The 17,780-nt window shown below is 50.9% G+C and overlaps 1 protein-coding gene across 3 annotated transcripts in view; it reads left to right on the forward strand.

Annotated features, from left to right (window-relative positions):
• Positions 1-3,323: 3,323 nt before the first annotated feature.
• The window catches only part of Cables1 (Cdk5 and Abl enzyme substrate 1), a 106,813-nt gene continuing 92,356 nt past the window's right edge, over positions 3,324-17,780 (forward strand). The window contains exon 1 of one of the 3 annotated variants that reach the window (XM_031364967.1): positions 3,324-4,653. In XM_031364967.1, coding sequence (XP_031220827.1) covers positions 3,920-4,653 — 734 coding nt within the window. In that variant the 5' untranslated portion in view covers positions 3,324-3,919. The remainder of the gene's footprint in view (positions 4,654-17,780) is intronic. The other 2 variants (XM_031364966.1, XM_031364968.1) reach the window with 2 other exon arrangements.

The raw sequence follows: 17,780 nt of genomic DNA on the forward strand, positions 1-17,780 counted from the left end.
CACCAATTCCTGAGTTTGAAACCCCATCAATTCTTGGGCTTACCCAAATTGGAATCCCACCAATCCCCACCCTGGAAATCCCCACCCTGGAAAACTCCTCCCTCCAGAAACCTGATAGAAAGCCTGTCTCCTGCTCAGTTCCTGGCTGCTTCTGTCCTGAGGAGAGGCAGCCACCCTCTTTTGTCTTTCCAGATAAATCTCTTGTGTGAGGCTTGTTGTGCAGTGTGACTTCGTGGTATTCCTTGACTCCTGACTGCCAGGATAACTTTCCCCTCAGGACCATAATACTTCTACTGGGGAAACCTCTCAGAGGTGGAAATGGGGGTGGGTTGCAGGGAGAATTGCATTTCACTTTCCAGTCCCACATGGCTACCATACACAAAGAATTTAAATGCAAAATTGTGTTGTTGGCTACTTCTCTCACAAATACTTGAGCTAGTCAACTTATAGAAAAAAGGGTTGGAAAAGGGGGCTCAGCAGATAAAAGCCCCCCCACCAAGCCTGATAGTTTGAATTTAATGCCCAGGACCGCATGGTGGAAAAACAACTTCCTAGGGTTGTCCTCTGACTTCCACATATGTTCCACGACAAGCACACACACACACACAGACACACGCACACACACAAGCAAAGTGAGATTTTAAAATATATTTAAAGAGAATGGTTTATTTTAGTTCATCATTTTGGAGCTTTCTGCCATAAGTGATTGCCCCAAAATCTTTTGGAGCCATGGTGAAGCCATACAGTGTGGTAGGGAATGAGGTATCCAAAGCCACCCATCTCAAGGCTGGGATGCTAAAAAGAACAGCAAGAAGCCCCATAATCCCAGTCTTCCAGGACATGTACTCAATGATCTAACTTCCTCTGGCCAGTGCCCACCTCTGAATCATATATACACAAGGAACAGGCCTTTATCACACGGACCAGGGGACAGAGAGGACGGCAACCTCCTAGGTCAGCTCAAATTCTGGTCTTGTTTAACACCTTCCACACAGGTCTCACTTCAAATTAAGAGCTCCTCTGGGCCATGTCAATGACACCTGGCATTTTTTAAAGCACATCGAGGAATTATCAGACGTCTCTTGAACAGGTTCCTCTGGAAACCAGAGCAACCCACAGAGGAAGTGAGTTCAGAGTAAGTAACCTGCCTTAGGAACCCAGAGCTCTTAACTGCACAGTTTATACTTTTTCCATTCTAGTTGAATCTCAAGGATGAGTAGGGAGATGAAAAGTGGAGCCTTACCAGCAGGGGGCGCAAGAGCATGCATGGGCCACTGGGATCTGTATGCTGGCCCGGCCACTGAGGGCTATTTATTTATTCAATTTTTCTGTGACTAATCTTTAAAATATTAATGACAATGCCCTTTTACCACTACCACAGGGTGGTCAAGTATGCAGTGGCTGACACACAGTTGGGGACCAATAAATCATCTCTCAGGACCCTCACTATGGGATCATAGAGACATGAAGGTTAATTAGACATTGATTCCTCTTTGATGTTTTAATAAACACTTGAAATCGATCTGCCTACTTGAAACTTAAAGTAAGAATATATATAGTCAGATTAGATCTTCTCTGGGTGGGAGGCCTTGAAGAAGGGCAGGCCATCTACCCCAGAAACAATTTAAACTTAAAAATGTTAATATTGTGTGATTATCTGGGATAGTGTATGATAGGCCTGTAATCCTAGCTGTCTGAGAAGTGAGGCTGGAGGTTCATAAGTTCAAGGCCTGCCTATACTACAAAGTGAGTTCAGGGCCACTTGAGACTACAGAGACCTGGTGTCAAGATTTAAGAACAAGAAAAGAGAGCTGGGGATACAGCTGAGTGGTGGAGTATTTGCCTAGGATACATACGACCCTGAGTCCTCAGTACTGTGCCCAAAGAGAAAAGATTTTGTATACATATGAAACATATATTATATATTTTATATGTTATAATACTTAACTATTTCATAATATATTTCATATCTATATTTTATAGTGCAAAGACTGATTGTCACTGTTCTTTTCTTGATATTTCAAGGTAGAAACAAAAATATTACCATAGATGATAAGATTGCTAGTGATTTCCCCCTCTTGTTTATTTAAAACATCATTTATTGGGGAGAGGTATCATAAAATAGTATATATATACATATACACACACATATTTATTTCTTTTACAGGAGCAGAATTGAAGTCTCACCTCACTTAACATTATTTTAAAAAAAAAGCTATGCCAGTGATCAGGTAAATTATGTCAATTGTAATAAAGTGACTTGAAGTTTCAAGGTAGTTAAAGTATTAAAAACCTAATGAAATTCAGAGTTGAGTCAGCAGCAGACAGGCCTCGGCTTTTTCAGAAGGCCTAAGTATGGCCCAGAATTAAATATAAACGATTGTTCATACAAACAGCCATGAGACCTGTTTGTCCCTGTACATGTAACCCAAACCCCGCCCGTCTCCGACTCCGGGTTGGCTGCACATCTCCAAGCCGTGTACGCTTGCTCTCCGCTACATAATTTACTCTGTTGAACTTGAAAAGGAGTGGAATTTCAATGTAGAATTACCCATTAGTTCCAAGGCTAAATTTAAACGTCTAATTAAATTAATCCGTGCATTTTAAACACTTTGCTTCTCCCTTAGAGAAGTGTAGCAAGGCTTCTTAGGTGTCACAGAGCCTAATTCAGGGCGACAATTATTCCATACAGTGTTTAGTAAGTCACCCACGCCTAGAGAACTCAGCGGGGGTCTTTGGAAAGTGGATGGGTAGTCCTGCTGTTGTTCAACTAGTTGGGGTTGGGGTTGGTGGTGGTTCTTCCTAGACCCAGAGTCACTGTGTCCCTAAGCAGGAACCCATCTTTCTGGAACATATAACCAGGGGCCAAACAGACGTTGACGAAACAAATGGGAATATCAGTTCCCGTTTATAGAGGAATAAAAGACTTGCAGACATTTGAGTGTAAGATTATTCTAACCTGCTCAGATCTTCACAGAAAATGCAATACATTTTCAGGGACCAAATGAAAATCCAGGCTGTCCTTTGCTAAGAGCACCAGGGTTGTGTATATTAATCAGCTGGGCCACATAGAAGGTGCTCACACACCCAGGCAACTAGGTGGGCCCCTGCCTGGGTCTGTGAAATAGTGGGGTCACATCTCAGTGATTAGCAACACTTTCGGTGGGGATGTCCACATAGGAAGGTGTATCTGTTAACAAGAACCGGTGTGTCCAGGCCTATGGGTAAAGCCAAATTTGGTTATTGGGTCAGGTGCAAAGGCTCCAGGTGATCGCCCCATAACTCTTCCAGGAGCACAAGCCTGGGCTGTGGCTCACCGGACTCTACCGACACCCGCGGTTCTCCGCCCGAACGTACAGGGGTGACGTGCTCGCCTCCTGCACCTGGCTTCCGCGCGCCCCAGGAATAGCTGGGACCGTGGGGACCAGCCGGGTGAGCCCCCGCCCAGCCACGCGCCGGGCTCTGCTTCTCTCCTCCTCTTTCACCTCCTCCTGCGCGGTCGCCTCCCGCCGCTGCGGCCTCCGCCTGCGGCTTTGTTTTCCTCCCAGGTCTCATTCCCCACACGTGATACTGTGTTATTGCAAAGAGCGCTCCGGAGCGCGAGCGCGGGGCGCGCGCACTTATAAATACCGACCGCCCGGGCCAGGAGCCCGTGATCGCGCCGCACGGAGGGCCGGCGGGCCGGGCGCGCGTGGGTCCCGGACGCGGAGGGCGAGCCAGGCGCGTGTGGGTCTCAGCGGCGCCCGAGCGCCCAGGGCCGAGTATGGCCCGCCCGCGGGAGGGCAGGGCCGCCTCGCACACCGCCCGCGCCCCGCGCCCTTCCCAGCCCGGGTCGCCGGGGCTCGCGGCCGCCGCTTAGCACTCGGCACCCGCCACTCGCTTCTCGGGTACCGGGGAACTGACGCCGCAGACAGACACAATGGCGGCGGCGACCGCCACCGCGGGCACGGCCGCCTGCAGCAGCAACAGCAGCAGCAGCAGCAGTCGCGGCGGCGGCACGGACGCCGCGGCCACCAGCGGGGTGCAGCAGCCGCCGCCTCCGGCCACCGCGCCGCCCGAACCTCTCCGTAAGCCGCGCATGGACCCGCGGCGCCGCCAGGCTGCCCTGTCCTTCCTCACCAACATTTCTCTGGACGGACGGCCGCCGCTGCAGGAGCACGAGTGGGGCGGCGGCGAGGAGGGCGGCGGGACCAAGCCGGGAGCAAGGGCTCGGTTCAGCCTGCTGGCCGCCGGCTGCAACGCGTTCTCCGCTCCGGGCACCGGGGCCGCGCTGTGGACCGCCGACTCCGGTTCCAGCCCTTGCCCGCTGCCGCCGTCCCTGGTCCCCCGGGTGTTGGGAGAGCCACCTCAGCCGCCCCGTTCAGCCCCAGCTGTCACTGGTGCTCAGCTGCAGTTGCCTGACGGACCGGGAGGCGCGGGACAGGAGGAGCTGGAGGAGGACGATGCCTTCACCAACGTGCAGGTGCCCTCGACCAGTTTCTTGGGCTCCGGTACCCCCGGGAGTACGAGCGGCAGTCGGGGCCGCCTCAACTCGTTCACTCAGGGAATCCTGCCCATCGCCTTCTCCAGGCAGAACTCGCAGAACTACTGCGCCTTGGAGCAGTCAGGCCAGGGCGGCAGCACCAGCGCTTTGGAGCAGCTGCAGAGGTCCCGGTGAGTATCGTGCACATATGCACGCCTAGCTTTGCTGTGTCCGGGCCACAGGAACCCCACTGGGGTCGCTCCCACCTTCCTGCTCCCGGCTAGATCCCGAGCTCCTGGGCAGAATCCCAAACCACCAGGGCATCTGAAAGGGGAAGAGGCCCAGGGAGTGTGTGGTCACACGTGTGCACGAACCCGGCACTAGCAGAGCGGCGGCAACACGCTCCTGCTTTGGCCAAGGAATTGGGAGTTGGAAGAAGTGGTTAAAAAGCCAGCGGTGCAAGATCACCAGCTTCCTGAAAACCCATCCAGACCCGGAGGCGGGTCCCCAGCTCCGGGCGAGCGGCCTCTCGGTGCAATGGGTGGGGCCGGGGCAGGCGGCGCTCAGGAGCCCCAACTAGTAACAGACACGTGGGAACCCCTCTGGAAAGTTTGTGGAGCCCGGGAAATCTTGTTTTCTTAAGAAATGGGAAGGGTTTTTTGTTGTTGTTGTTTTGGTTTTGGGTTTTTTTTTCTTGTTTTGTTTTTTTTTTGGTTTTTTTGGCATTTCCTTGGTTCAGACCCAGGATGTGGAAACAGAGAGGAAATGTGGCCTGAGACTTTTCCATTCCGAGAAAACTGGCGTGAGACGCTTACTGTGCGCTTGTGCGCATTATCTGCGGGTTTGAACATCTTAGCAAAAAAACCGGGAGATCTGCTTATTGGAGAAATAGCTGGAGTTAAGTACTATCCGCTAGGACAGTGGCCTTGGTTCTGTGTAGGATAGTGAGACTACAGGTTGGGAAGAAGCCCAGGGGAGTAGGTAGGGCTCTGCAGGACTGTGGCAGAGTCCTTCCTCATTAGTTAATAAAGCTTCCTGAGAAATTAGAGCACTGACTACCTTAGTTAACTATCATTAACTTAGGGAACCAAGACCTCTGTTGCCTCTAAAGGGATAGGGCCTGGCCGCTGTTCCGTGGGCATTAGGTGGGTAGGGGACCGGCCTCTGTTGCCATCGCTTTCCTGTGAAGCCCCAGCGAAGGTTCATGCTTCCTGTGGCCTAACTACCTTGGCTAAGGAAATAACAGAAGGACCAGCCAGGTTTATACAGAAGTTTGCTAGCTTCCCAGCGCATGAAATCAGTCGGGTGCTGCCACGGAGTGTGCGGAGTGTTATAGTTCAAATGTGCATGGGCGTAGGGCAGGGGTATGGAGTCTGGGGAAGCAGTCTCCTGACTGCATCGATGAGTTAGTGATACTGGGTACCAGTGACAATCCTGCTCTGGTGTTTCTTGTCACAGCATGCATCGCCCGTGGTGGATGGGCAGCCCTAGGCCTGCAGAACAGCCTTACCACATGCCCCGGAGGCCAGCATAGGGTTATGATAGGCATTGTAATAAACTGGTGCTGTGCTAAGCCAGGCCTCCTGGAGGGCCGATGCACTGGAAATAGGATGACTCTCTGCTGTTCTCCAGGAAACTCATTCAGGAGGTGTGGAGCATCGAGTGCTTCTGTGTTAAAAGGCATCCAGAGCTTTAACTTGTTAATCCTAGCTCTAGGATGGTTAACTGATCCTTTCTTTCCAAACACACCTTGGGATGTGCTAGTCTCAAAGATATATCATATAAAGCAGACTGTTTTTGAACAAGCCTGTGTTTGGAAGCCTGATAGGTATGCTTTTTGGCAGGTTGTTTGTTTTTTCATTTTTTTGGTTTTTGCTTTTCCTAGACAGGATCTCTCTGTGTATCGCTGGCTGTCCTGGAACTCTCTCTAGACCAGGCTGGCCTCAAACTCAGAGATCCTCCTGTCTCTGCCTTCTAAGTGATGGTGTTAAAGGCATGCATCACCACCTTTTGGCAGTTCTTAAAAGGGGGCCGAGGGAAGGTTAAAAATGGTTTGAGAGTGGTCAGTGCAGCCAGGGAGACCTTTGCCTGAGGTGTGTTACTTTATGATCCCGGAACAGTACTTTCTCCTGTTTACAGTCACCTAAAGCCCAGGTGTGGCCTTCCCTGTTCTGTCATCTTCCAGGTGTGGGGCCTTCTGAAGCCCAGTGGCCCTTGGGGCTCTCTCCACAAGCTGCTTTACAAAAACCAAAAACAGCCCTAACAAACAAACATCAGAACAAACTGTGGGATGTGAGCTGCCAATCAAGTTGAACTTTCTGTGGATTCTTTCTCAGCTCTTTAAGAAATTCTTTGAAGCCTCTTTGCTTCTGATTGTGGGCTCTTGGACCCTCATGGAGAGCTTAGGAGGAAATCCTCCTGTTTTCACTCTGACCTGTGCACTTTCCTGTCGGTTTCCCAAGTGATTGGCAAGTGCTGCCATGGTGAATTGCCCCACAGATCTACCCTTTTTCTAGCAAATTTTAAGGTTTTTTTATATTGAGTTTGTCATGGATTTACAAAAATAAATAAATAATAAATAAGTATCACAACTTCAAGACCTGGACTGTTAAAACTCTTTCTGGATACTTCCCTCTGGACCCCTAAGATACTGGGGCTGGAACCCAGATCCTTCCATGTGCCAGAGAAGCCCCCCACCACTCAGCTACAACCCCAGACTCTTCTACTGATGAGAATGAATTGCTTTGCTGTCCAGGGTCTGAGCTACAGCAGATAGGAACCTTTCCGTGGTCAGGCCTTATGGTACATGCTCTGTAACTGTGAATCCAAGCAGTGGTTATCATCTCTGTCCGTGGGAACTGGACATCAAAGGCATGCGGCCCTCATAGCTGCCCTGCGTGTGGATTCTTTCACAGACAGGGAGACTCCAGGGCTCAGAGTGATTGAGGTACTGTCTCAGACTGGACTCAATACTGAGAGGGCACCTGGACCATGGACCCAGCCTGGGACTGGACAGCAGCTTGGACATTGCTATTCCACTATGGCTCTTTCCCTTGATCCTTGCCATTTGTGGGGAACACAGGAGGTCAGTTATTCCATGTGAGTCTGTAGCTCTTTCCTGACAGACAGTCTCTGCCATTTTTCTTCCCTTGGTGATCCTCCAACTCTGTTACTGCTTCCCAGGCTCCATTCTCAGGATTTCCAGGGCTCCCAGGATCCTACCAGCCTTTGTGAAGGGGCTTCATGAAGGTCTGGGGAAGCCACCAGCTGCCATTAAACTTCACACCCTGCCTTGTTTCCCCTCTGCTGGGGCACCGAGCCCCACATGGGCAGGGTGTTAATAGGCAAAGGGAAGCAGATTTTGAAGAAGTTTCAGCTTCTTTTACTTAAAAAACATCATCTCAGGCCACAGCTGGCATTACCCTTGTTCTGCTGCCAGGATCTTCTGACTGGCAGACGGCCACCGAGCAGTGCAGAGTAGAGTGTGAGTGCCCAGGTGTGAGTGCCAGCCAGAAGGGAGGCAGTGACGGAGGTCTGTTCAAAAATAGCACCTGAGTTAGTAGAGTGCGCCAGTCAGAGTCGGGTCTGTTGGTGGATGGAGGCCATTTGACAAGGACCCGTGTCCTAGGCTGGGATGCTTGCGGCTCCATGAAAGCTGTGTGACCCTGAGCAAGTGAATCAGCCTTTCTGAGTCACTTTCCTCTTGAGCTCTTCCACCTGTGTTTTGAGCCCTCTGCAATGCCTTGGCTGTACTAAACTTTCTGAATGTTGAAATGTATTGACTGTTAAATGTGCTCTAGGGGTCAGCGCTGTCAGATGTTAAGGTAGTTAGCACCCCCTTGGGATCTATTCTTAAAAAGCACGTGATCTGGTCTGGCAGCCTTTGACTGCAATCCTAGCACTCTGGACCGGAAGGCAAGAGGATCAAGGCCAGCCTGGGCTATGTATTGCCCCAAACAAAAGCTAGTGGTCCCTCTAGGCAGCTCACCAGCCTTGTGGATAGAAGAGGAACTTGCTGTGGAGGGAGGCACTGTCCAGGTCTGAGGACTTCCGGAAGTTAAGACACTTGTTCAGGATCACCCAGCAGCCCTCAGGGCAGGGCACAGGCTCTTGGCAGATTGCTTCTCTTGACCACTTAGGGGTTTCTGCTTCCTCCCTCTGCTGCTCCTACCTTAGTGTGGAGACCAGGCTCATGCTGCTATAAACTGTAATCACGGAGGATTTATTGGAAAGGAGAAAAACCCAGGAGTTGAGAGCCAGAGCCTGTGAGGGGAGATGGTCATACTTCCCTAACCTCGTCACTGCGTTGCTTCCGGACTGATTTCGCCAGCCGTCAGCAAACCCAGGTTACCTCTGAGCCTTGTTTCCAGCAACATGAGTTTCAGGATCCAGAGCTGTGCTCTTGGGCAGAGCCAGGCTCCAGGCAGGGTGCTTTCCAAAGACTGATGCGGAAGCCACCTTGGCCTCTGTCTTGTCCATCCATCAGCTACTCCAGAAGATGTGGATCAATCACCTCACGGGGAGTTAGGTGAGGAGGAGTGGCTGTTGACAGTAGGCCTTCGGGCAGAATAAAAAGAGACCGTATGAGCTGATGACCTGATCCAGGGCCAGCTTTGAGGATTCTGGGCTCTCAGCCTCAGTTTTTTCCTGGTATTAAAGGCTTAGGATGAATGAGCCTGCCACTCCAGGGCTAGTGTTCTAAGTAAGCCCTGTGGTCTGCTGTGAGGGACTAGGGCGTGTCTGACTTGGGTCATAGGATAATTTAGTTTGTAGAATTAGATGCAAAGAGGTGGTACATTTGTTTATGGACCTACTTGGGAAACAGGCATGAATGAACGAGTGAGCAAACGAGGCAATGACTGGTCTGGCTTTGTGCAGGGCAGACTTTTGTTTATTTATTTTTGAGCAGGCTCTCAAGTAGGCCATAGCAGCTTTAAACTTGCTTTGCAGGCAAGGGTGGCCTTGACTTTCCGTCTCTCCCACCTCCTGTCTCTTAAATGCTGGGATTATGGACAGGTACGACCTTCAGCTGTGCCACCTGAGAAACTGGAGGGTCCCACTGGACTTCAGACTTCAGGAGGCCATCCAAGCAGGAAGCCTTGGCCTGCCTGAGGTGGCCATTCCCAGCCAACACCCCTCCCCATCAAGGAAATGGGCTGCAGTAACCTTGACAGCCAACGGGCCCACTTATAAAGTGCTTTTTGTAGATAGATGTGGATTGCAGCCGTAGCCAAGAGTAGAGCAGGAGTCCAAGGTCATCCAGCAGACCTAAGACGACCTTGGATGCTTCATTTCTTTGCTAGGTATGTAGAAGAAATTCTAGTAATGGGTCCCGATGCCCTGTATTGTGTATTCATTCAACAAAAGCTGACTATGATGAGTGTCTATTACAAAGCTTCACTGTGCTGAGCACAGGAGGTATAGACATGAAATTGGATCCCTTGCTGTTGTGTTGAGTGGTACAAGTTAGCCTGTGATCTGGCAGGGATGAGTGATAGGTGAGTTCTTGGTTTGTGCTCCTACCGGACAGGGAAACTTTCTACCCTCCGTGTGAGTCCTGTCCCGGGGCTGGGAACCCTGTTGTTATTTAATACACAGGTAATGCATTTTGAGGCTTCAGTGAGTCCTATTTATGGCAATCCTGAGACAGTGTATCAGTCCTGTTTTACGTTGCAGAGAGAGGTTAAGTAGCTCACCCGACGTCCCTCAGCCCATATGTGGGATGTGGTTTTAAGGTCTTCGGAATCTGCTGGCGCCTTCACAGCTCAGCGTTGCAGTCTATTTCATTGACTTCAGCTCTCCGAAGCAGACTTAGTGACCTCAAAGGTCACCGCCCACACTGTTTTCTTACTTTAGATTCCTACCTTTGTATCATCTAAGGGGGGCCTCTTTGGGCCAGGGAAGCAGGGCTTTCTGTGACCACAGTAGTGAAATCCCATGGGGACCTATGTGGGGCCCCCTTTACTGCCCTCGCTCCCCTGCTACTGTCCCTTCGTGTAGGCACAGTCTCATGGGTGGGACCACCTCTGCTTTCCATCCCCGCTGTTCTTAGCCTCATCACCCTGCCTCCTTCCTGGGACTTTTATTGTTCGGACACTCCGTCATGTCATGCTGGGTCTCTGTGCTAAGATGGCAGAATTGGGGAGCTGTAACGGAGACTAGGTGACCAACAGAAGCCTCAGCTCAAGTCCCCTGGCTTGTCCTGGAAAATTATGGCACCTGTGCCTGATGCACTCAGTGCCCAGGTGTGCAGGGGCCCCAGGCTCTGCCCTGCCCACCGTTGGATGACACAGATGACACAGATGACATGCCCATGGCTGGATGACACCATCCTGGATGACATGGTATTTTCCAAGAGGATCCCCTTCTTCTTTTGGATTCAACCATCCCTTCTCCCTGGGTAGGGAGATCTTTCTAAGACTCACGTCTGATCCTACCAGACTCAGATTCTTCGCATTTCTTACGAAGCGGCCTCTGGTGATTCCTGGTTGCTACTGCCTGCCCCCTCGGCATGTGGGGGTGGCTCTGTGTGTGTAGGCTACTCTCCCTGGGAAAGGTCCCCAGGGCTGCCCACCTGTTGCCATGTCCCTTCCACAGGTGTCATGATCCCCGCTCACCTCCTACTTCACTGACCTCTGGCTTGCGTGCTGTCTGGCACTGTTGGGTGGATCATTTTGGGGGCCATGTCTCACCTGTGGACTTCCTTTCCCACAGAGTGACCATAACCAAAACAAAGCTAGCTTCCTGACCACCTGCCAGCGGCAGCAGGGAGTTTGGTTTGGGTTTGGTTTGGACAGTACTGAGGGGACAAACCCAGTGTCTGGTTCTATCAGAGGTAGATTGGGAGATTCATCCTCAGCCGAGTGGAGAAACGGGATCCTGGAACCTGGCCAACCTCTTCAAAGCCGGAGCCCACCCTTTTCCTCAAGGCCATCTTCCCACTGCCTGCTTCTTCCAGTTTCCAAGCCAGCAGCCACTCCTGCCCCAGCTCATTTGGTGAGTGAGGTAGAGTGCTTACGCATCACCTCCTCTGTTCAGCAGCCTGGCCGGCCCACCCCAGCCACGTCCTGGAAAGAGTTGAGGCTGGCTGTGTGGCCTTGCACCGTCCTGCCCATCCTCCACCTCTTCTTCCTCCTCTTCTTCCATACCCTTCTCCTCAGTGGGTGAGAAAAGGGACAAAGCACTCACTCCCTCATTGGTGTGTGGTTTAGCTTTATCTGTTCCACATCCTGGTGTGATACAGACTCTGCCCACGTTAGAGGTGAGGAGACCGAATCTGGGTGGCTTAAGGAATCTTGCCTAGAACCCCTTAGCTGTGACCGTGTGCTGGGTGTGCCATGGGGAAGGATTATCAGAGCTCAGATTAGTGAGCTCCGAGCAGGGCCGTAAACTGAGCCATCAGGATGATGGGACTGTCACCACCCTGGGAATCCAGCCTGCCAGTCAGGCCCCTTCCTGGCTTCCTGAGACATAGTAAGAATGTTTGTCAAGAACACTTAAGGAAGAAAAAGGAATCTGCCACAGAAGATAATATGAATGTGCCCAGGATTCCCACCTGCTTTCTACTTCCAAATACAAGGGCCACGGCTGCAGCTCAGTTGACAGTGTTTTTGCCTAGCATACAGGAAGCCCTGAGTCCCATTCCCCAGCACCACAAAGAAAACAAAAGCTAAACCCCATCGAATGAGCGTGGTCTGGGGTAAATTTTAAAACAAAACTTTCAGGGCTGGAGAGATGGCTCAGTGGTAAGAGCATGTACTGCTCTTACCAAGGTGGTCCCCGGCGTCTACACTGTTCATAACTCCCTATAACTTCAGATCCAAGGATCTAACACCCTCTTTTGGCCTCTTTGGGTACCTGCTCCACCCCCAACTATGCACAACTCTACCTTAAAAGTTTTAAATGTTTTTTTTTAAAACCCACAAAATCTTTTCAGATACCGAAGCTAGAATCTCCTTCTCAGCGCTCTGTACTGTGTGGAAATCACAAATTTACTGGTAATTTTTTGTTTACAAACGAGTATGCTGTGGTTTTGTTTTTGCTTGGTTTGCTGAGTCTTCCAGGAACCCAGCATTGGTCAGGGTTTCCCAGCCCTGCTTTGTTTGTGTGAGTAGTAGATAATTGCACACCAGTTGGTATCGAAGGAGGCTGCCCTTGGCATGGCCTGGGGCTTACTGCTGCGTGTTTCACCACAGAGACAAACACTTACAAAGCTCTAGACTCTAGAGTGTAGAGCCTTAACACTCGGCATCGCAGTGTCATGGAAGTGTATGGAGGAATTTAGTCTTACTCAATCATGATAGAGTTTTAAAAAATAAAACCAACAAGAGTATAATAGAATATTTGTAAGGGCCGAAGATCTATGTGCCAAGAACACTATTTTTTTTTTTTACTTTAAAACACTTTTCTCTTTAACCCAATTATTAATAAACCAAAATGTCTACTTTGTAGCCCTAGGTAGGCAGGAGCTCTGAAGAACAGATTGGACAGGTGTGGCAACCCAAGTCCAGTGCAGTCTGCATTAGAAGGATGTGCACTGAGGCAGCAGAGGCGACAGCTGTGTGCCGGTTTGCTCTGTCCAGTAGGAATGGTAAATGTGGCTTGTTTGGAGCCCACAGCTCACAAAGGGCCTCCACCCGCGCTTTCTCATTAAAGCATTGAGAACATCGGCAGGTAGAAGGTCAGCAGGACAGGGAAAGGCCTGTCAACATCCTGGTCTCCAATTCTGGGAGTTTTAAAACATCCCAGAAACGTACCCTAGGGTCATGTCACTTAAAAAAACACGGGCTTCTATTAAGTACTGTAGAATGTACCCCAATTCCTGTCTGGAGTCCCCACTCTATTTGTTAACCTTAAGGCCAGACCTGCTGGAGCCTGTCACAGCCAGTGTGGTAAAGGACAGAGTAATGTTCACCCGGGTTTGGGACTGCAGCCTGACCATCAGGCATTCTGATTGTCACATGATAGCCACCTGGGCAGGCCAGCAGGACCCTGGGCTGCGAGGAGTGGTGGAAAAATTTCCCAAGAACCCATGAAGGCGGCTCCTTCTGTGGGAAAGGGCACTGGCACCTGTGCCTTCTCCTCTGCCTCACAGCCTCTTTGTTCTCACAGTGGCTGAGTGCACTGTGAAGGGAGAGATGACCCTCTGAGTCCCGAGGCTCTGCCACCGAGCAAACCTCAGTGCCACGGAATTCCCCAAGCCTCTGTGTTCTCATCCGTAAATTGGGATAATGATCTCTGTCTTACGGACTATGTTCGTTTTCCTGTCACTGTGACTGACTCTCTGACAAGGACTTGAAGATGAAGTATTTCGGTTATCGATTCAAAAGGGGTGTGGTCCCTCAGAACAGGGACAGCATGGTGGCTGGTCACGTGGCATCTGCGTGAGGAATCAGAAAGAGAAGTGCAGGTCGGTTCTCAGTCCCCTTCCTTTTCTCATTTTGTTCAGTATGGGACCCTAGTCCCTGGGATGGACCGACCCGCAGTAGCTTACCTCCTCAGTCAACCTCCTCCAGGAGATATACCAAACACACCAGTGTTTCCATTAAGCTGGCCTTGTTAGCCAACCATCAATGGAGTGACTGGCCTGGGGCCCTGAAGCATTCAAAGTTGGCTGCACCTCGATAACCACTCCCTGGGTCAGGCCTGGGGAGGTAGTGGGGAGCTGAGGGTATGACACTGGCGGGGCTAAGTCACTGCGATTTATAATTGTCATAATGGTAAGACCAGTCTTTATGGGAAACCACACCCTCCTGTGGATGCCGATCCTGCCCCGGGCCCTATCCCATACAGCAAGACCCTTCCTGTTTGCTCTGGCCGTCTCAGCACAGGGGGTTCGGGGGAGGTGCCACGGCCCATCTTGCTGTTTGTGTGAAGGGCGGTCTCCTGATGCCTGCCGGGAAGATCCCTGTCAACCCACTGAGCAGCCTCAAGACAAGTCAGACTCCCTCTGCAGACCCTGGGTTCTCAGCCTGGTGTCGGGGGGGCCATGGCTTAGCTTGCAGGGTTTAAGTGGGATGGCTCCTTGCTCGGTGACTCAGTTGATTCCTGTTGTAAGCCCCTCCTTGCTGACCCTCTGCACCCTAGCCAAACACTTAGAACTTTGCTCGAGGCTCCAAGGTGTAATGTATTTGGCGCTGGGACAGAGGAAGTTTCAGTATCTGCTCTGTCCAGGTGTCTGACCCAGGCAGGCAGTGACTGAGGGGTTATTCTTAGATGAATGAGGCCCACGTCTTGACCCAGAAGAGAAGCAGAATCTCTGTGCTGAGGCAGCTGGGCTCTGGGTAGCAGAAGTCAGGGGCTACCTGAGGTGGGAGCCATCGACGGTGGAGGAGGAGAAGATGGTCTTTGGGCCGGGCTTGCCGGTCGACTGTGATACCACTGTGAGCACCTAGCATTGACACCCACTGGATGCTTCCCTACGGAGAGAATCTCACTGAGCCTTCTGAGCAGGGGTAGGTCTGGTAGGCTTTTCAGAGACACACCTGTGAGAGTCACCCGTGCCTCCTGTAAGTCACCAACAAGCTAGCTAGACCTGCCGGGATCATTCCTTTGGTCTGCCGATGCCCTCTTTGTCTGGGGTGGACAGACTCTCCAGTCACCTACTTTTGTGGCACTTTCTTCTTGCTCTTGTAAGGGTATACCTGGATGAATGGCACCCCCTCCTTATGCCCTCCTGGAACTGCAGAATGGGCCCTCTTTAAAAGTGAACGCAACAAATGAAGTCAGAGGACAGTCACTCCTAACGTATGGAGAAAGGTTTTTTATTGTAGATGTAAGGGAGGAAGCAGGCCGAGGAAAGAGTCCAGGCTGAACACTGCTGGCAGAACATGGGCTATAGAGGTCAGGTTAGTGGGGCAGGGTGTGTCAACCATATCCTGTAACAGGTAGGGACTGAGGGATGCTGGGAGAACCTGGCAGCCAGGCCTGCTTCGTTATGCTAGATAGGCACCTCAGGCAGCCATTGCTCTTGGATTTGAGGCTTAGCAGAAATGAGGTTATTGTAGATGTGATTAATTAAGATGAGGTTATGTGGAACTAGAGAAACTCCAAAGGCGTGTCCTCCAAAGAAGGCCATGTGAGCGTGCAGAACCGGAAGACACGGACAGACACACAGGCTGGTGTGATGTTTCTCGCGGGCTCAGGGAAGATGAAGGAATCCTGGCAACTGTGGGAGTTGGAGGAAGCACTCTCACTAGAGTGCCCAGGGGAACCAGTCTCGCAGCACCTTGAACCTGCAGAACTGTAGTTGTCAGGGTAGCTGATGGTCAGAGTCAGAGGTAGGGGCTGGTTCTCCACATGGGTGGAGCAGTGTTCCTCCCTGTGGCCAGCAGGATGGATGCAAGTTCTGTGGTCATAAGTAAGCTTTCGTTTGCTGTGACAGATAGCCATGGGGGTGTTGACTCATTGTTTGCGAAGTTGTTGGCTCATCACTTGGGAAGTTGTAGGCCACTATCCGTTGGCCCAGTTACTTTTGGGCCACTGCAGGCAGTCTGTCCTAGTGAGAGGGTGTGATGGCACAGAACTGTGCAGCTCAGGGCCAGGAAACAAGTGTGGGGGAGACCTGGCTTTCACAGTGCCCTGTAATTGACCGAATGACCTTTGACCCAAATTTGGAATCTTCCAATCCCAGATGATCCAAAGGCCTTTCAGTAACCAGAGCATAGACCTTTAATAGATGGCCCTGGAGAAGCGTGTGTGTGTGTGTGTGTGTGTGTGTGCACAATCTACACCATTCTGGATATTGAAGTTTTTGATCAAAAACTTTGGCAGGCTCTAGAGCAGTATTATGAATATGTTCCCTAACAGCACCCTTCAAAGAGCAGGAGAAGGAGCACAGAGGTCTGTGCTCCCACATAAGCACAGGGGGGGCCTGGAATGTTAAGCTCGTAGGGCTGGTCCTTCAAGAGATAGCGTGCAGTCAATACCTGTTGTCCTACTGGGAGTCTGGGAGTGGGGATGCTTACTAAGCTTCTGCCTTTTGCCCTCTCTGTGTGGCTAAAGACTTTCCCAATATTGAATTCCTTCATCCCCCTTTATCAAAAATGTGTTCTTCTCAGTCAACTTATAGAACCTATCGTTCCAGACATTACAGAGGCTTTTGATGTAGTCACTCCTGGTCTGTATTTAGCTTACTTTGTTCCTCAGGGAGATTTTTGTATGCTTTGTTGTACACATGGGATTGGCTTAATTACCAGCAGAGTAAGTTTTCACCAGATTGTGCTGTGCTTAAATATCGCTAAAATAAACCTCTCTGGGTCAGACTCCCAGAGTCTGAACAAACACAGGCTACTGAGTTGTGTTGATCCAAAGTGCCTTCTCGCCTCCTGAGGTCATCTCTCAGAGACCCTCACAGACATGGCTAGGCAGGGTGCTTTACTTAGGAGACACTGCGTTATACAAAAGCCAGCATCCTAGTGTAAGTCTGTGGCAGCACCCTGCCCCAGCTCTGCCTGGGGTGCTGAGTGAGGGGAGGCCCCAAGGCCTTCTGCCCCTTCTGAGGCCAGCTATGCCCCGGGGAGGTTTTTGCTGAGTTTCCTGCCTCGGCTCCCCTGTTGCCTCCTGTCTGTCTCTCTCTGCCCCTGCTCTGCAGTCTGAGGTTTCATGGTGTCTCTGCTGGAAGGTTGTGTTTGCTGTTTCAGGCATGCAGATAGACTTCTTGAAGGCATTCTACTTTGTGCCCAACCTCGGGGACACAGAGAGACCCTAGGAGTGGGTGCCACTCTCCCCACACATCAGTTTGCCACTAGTATGGGAGATGGGTGGAAGAAAGGCACTCATAAAACTGCCTATAAAATAAACTTTGGAAGCTGCTGTGAAGGGACTCCTCTGCTAGACATGGTGGCTGGGAAGGTCTCTCTGAGGAAGATGAGAAGCAGTGGGAACCATCTGAAGCTGGACACGATGGTAGACTCCCGGAAACCTGGCATGTTGAAGGCTGGAGTGAGAGGCCAGCCTGGACTACATAGCAAGACTCTTGTCTAAAGAACACCAACAATCCCTTACACACAAACCAAAGCTGGAAAGCCACCTAAAGATGGGGTGCAGGCTCTAGGTACTGGGAGTCATGTGTTCGGTCCATGGGGTGCATTTAAAGGGATGGGTAGCTGGAACAGAGAGACTTGGGAGTGAAGGAGAAGAATTGAGCAGGTAGTATGTGTGCTTAATAGAAATCTCTTACACCCGAATTGATAAAATGTCCGTTGAACGGTGCCTGACAGCACCAGCTGATTGATATAAGGAATCTTGAGAATAGTCACAGGACAAATGGGTTATATAGGCTTGATACCTGTTACAGAAGACAAGATGGTACTGACCC

Source organism: Mastomys coucha, unplaced genomic scaffold (genome assembly GCF_008632895.1).
Source record: "Mastomys coucha isolate ucsf_1 unplaced genomic scaffold, UCSF_Mcou_1 pScaffold13, whole genome shotgun sequence".
Lineage (NCBI taxonomy): Eukaryota > Metazoa > Chordata > Mammalia > Rodentia > Muridae > Mastomys > Mastomys coucha.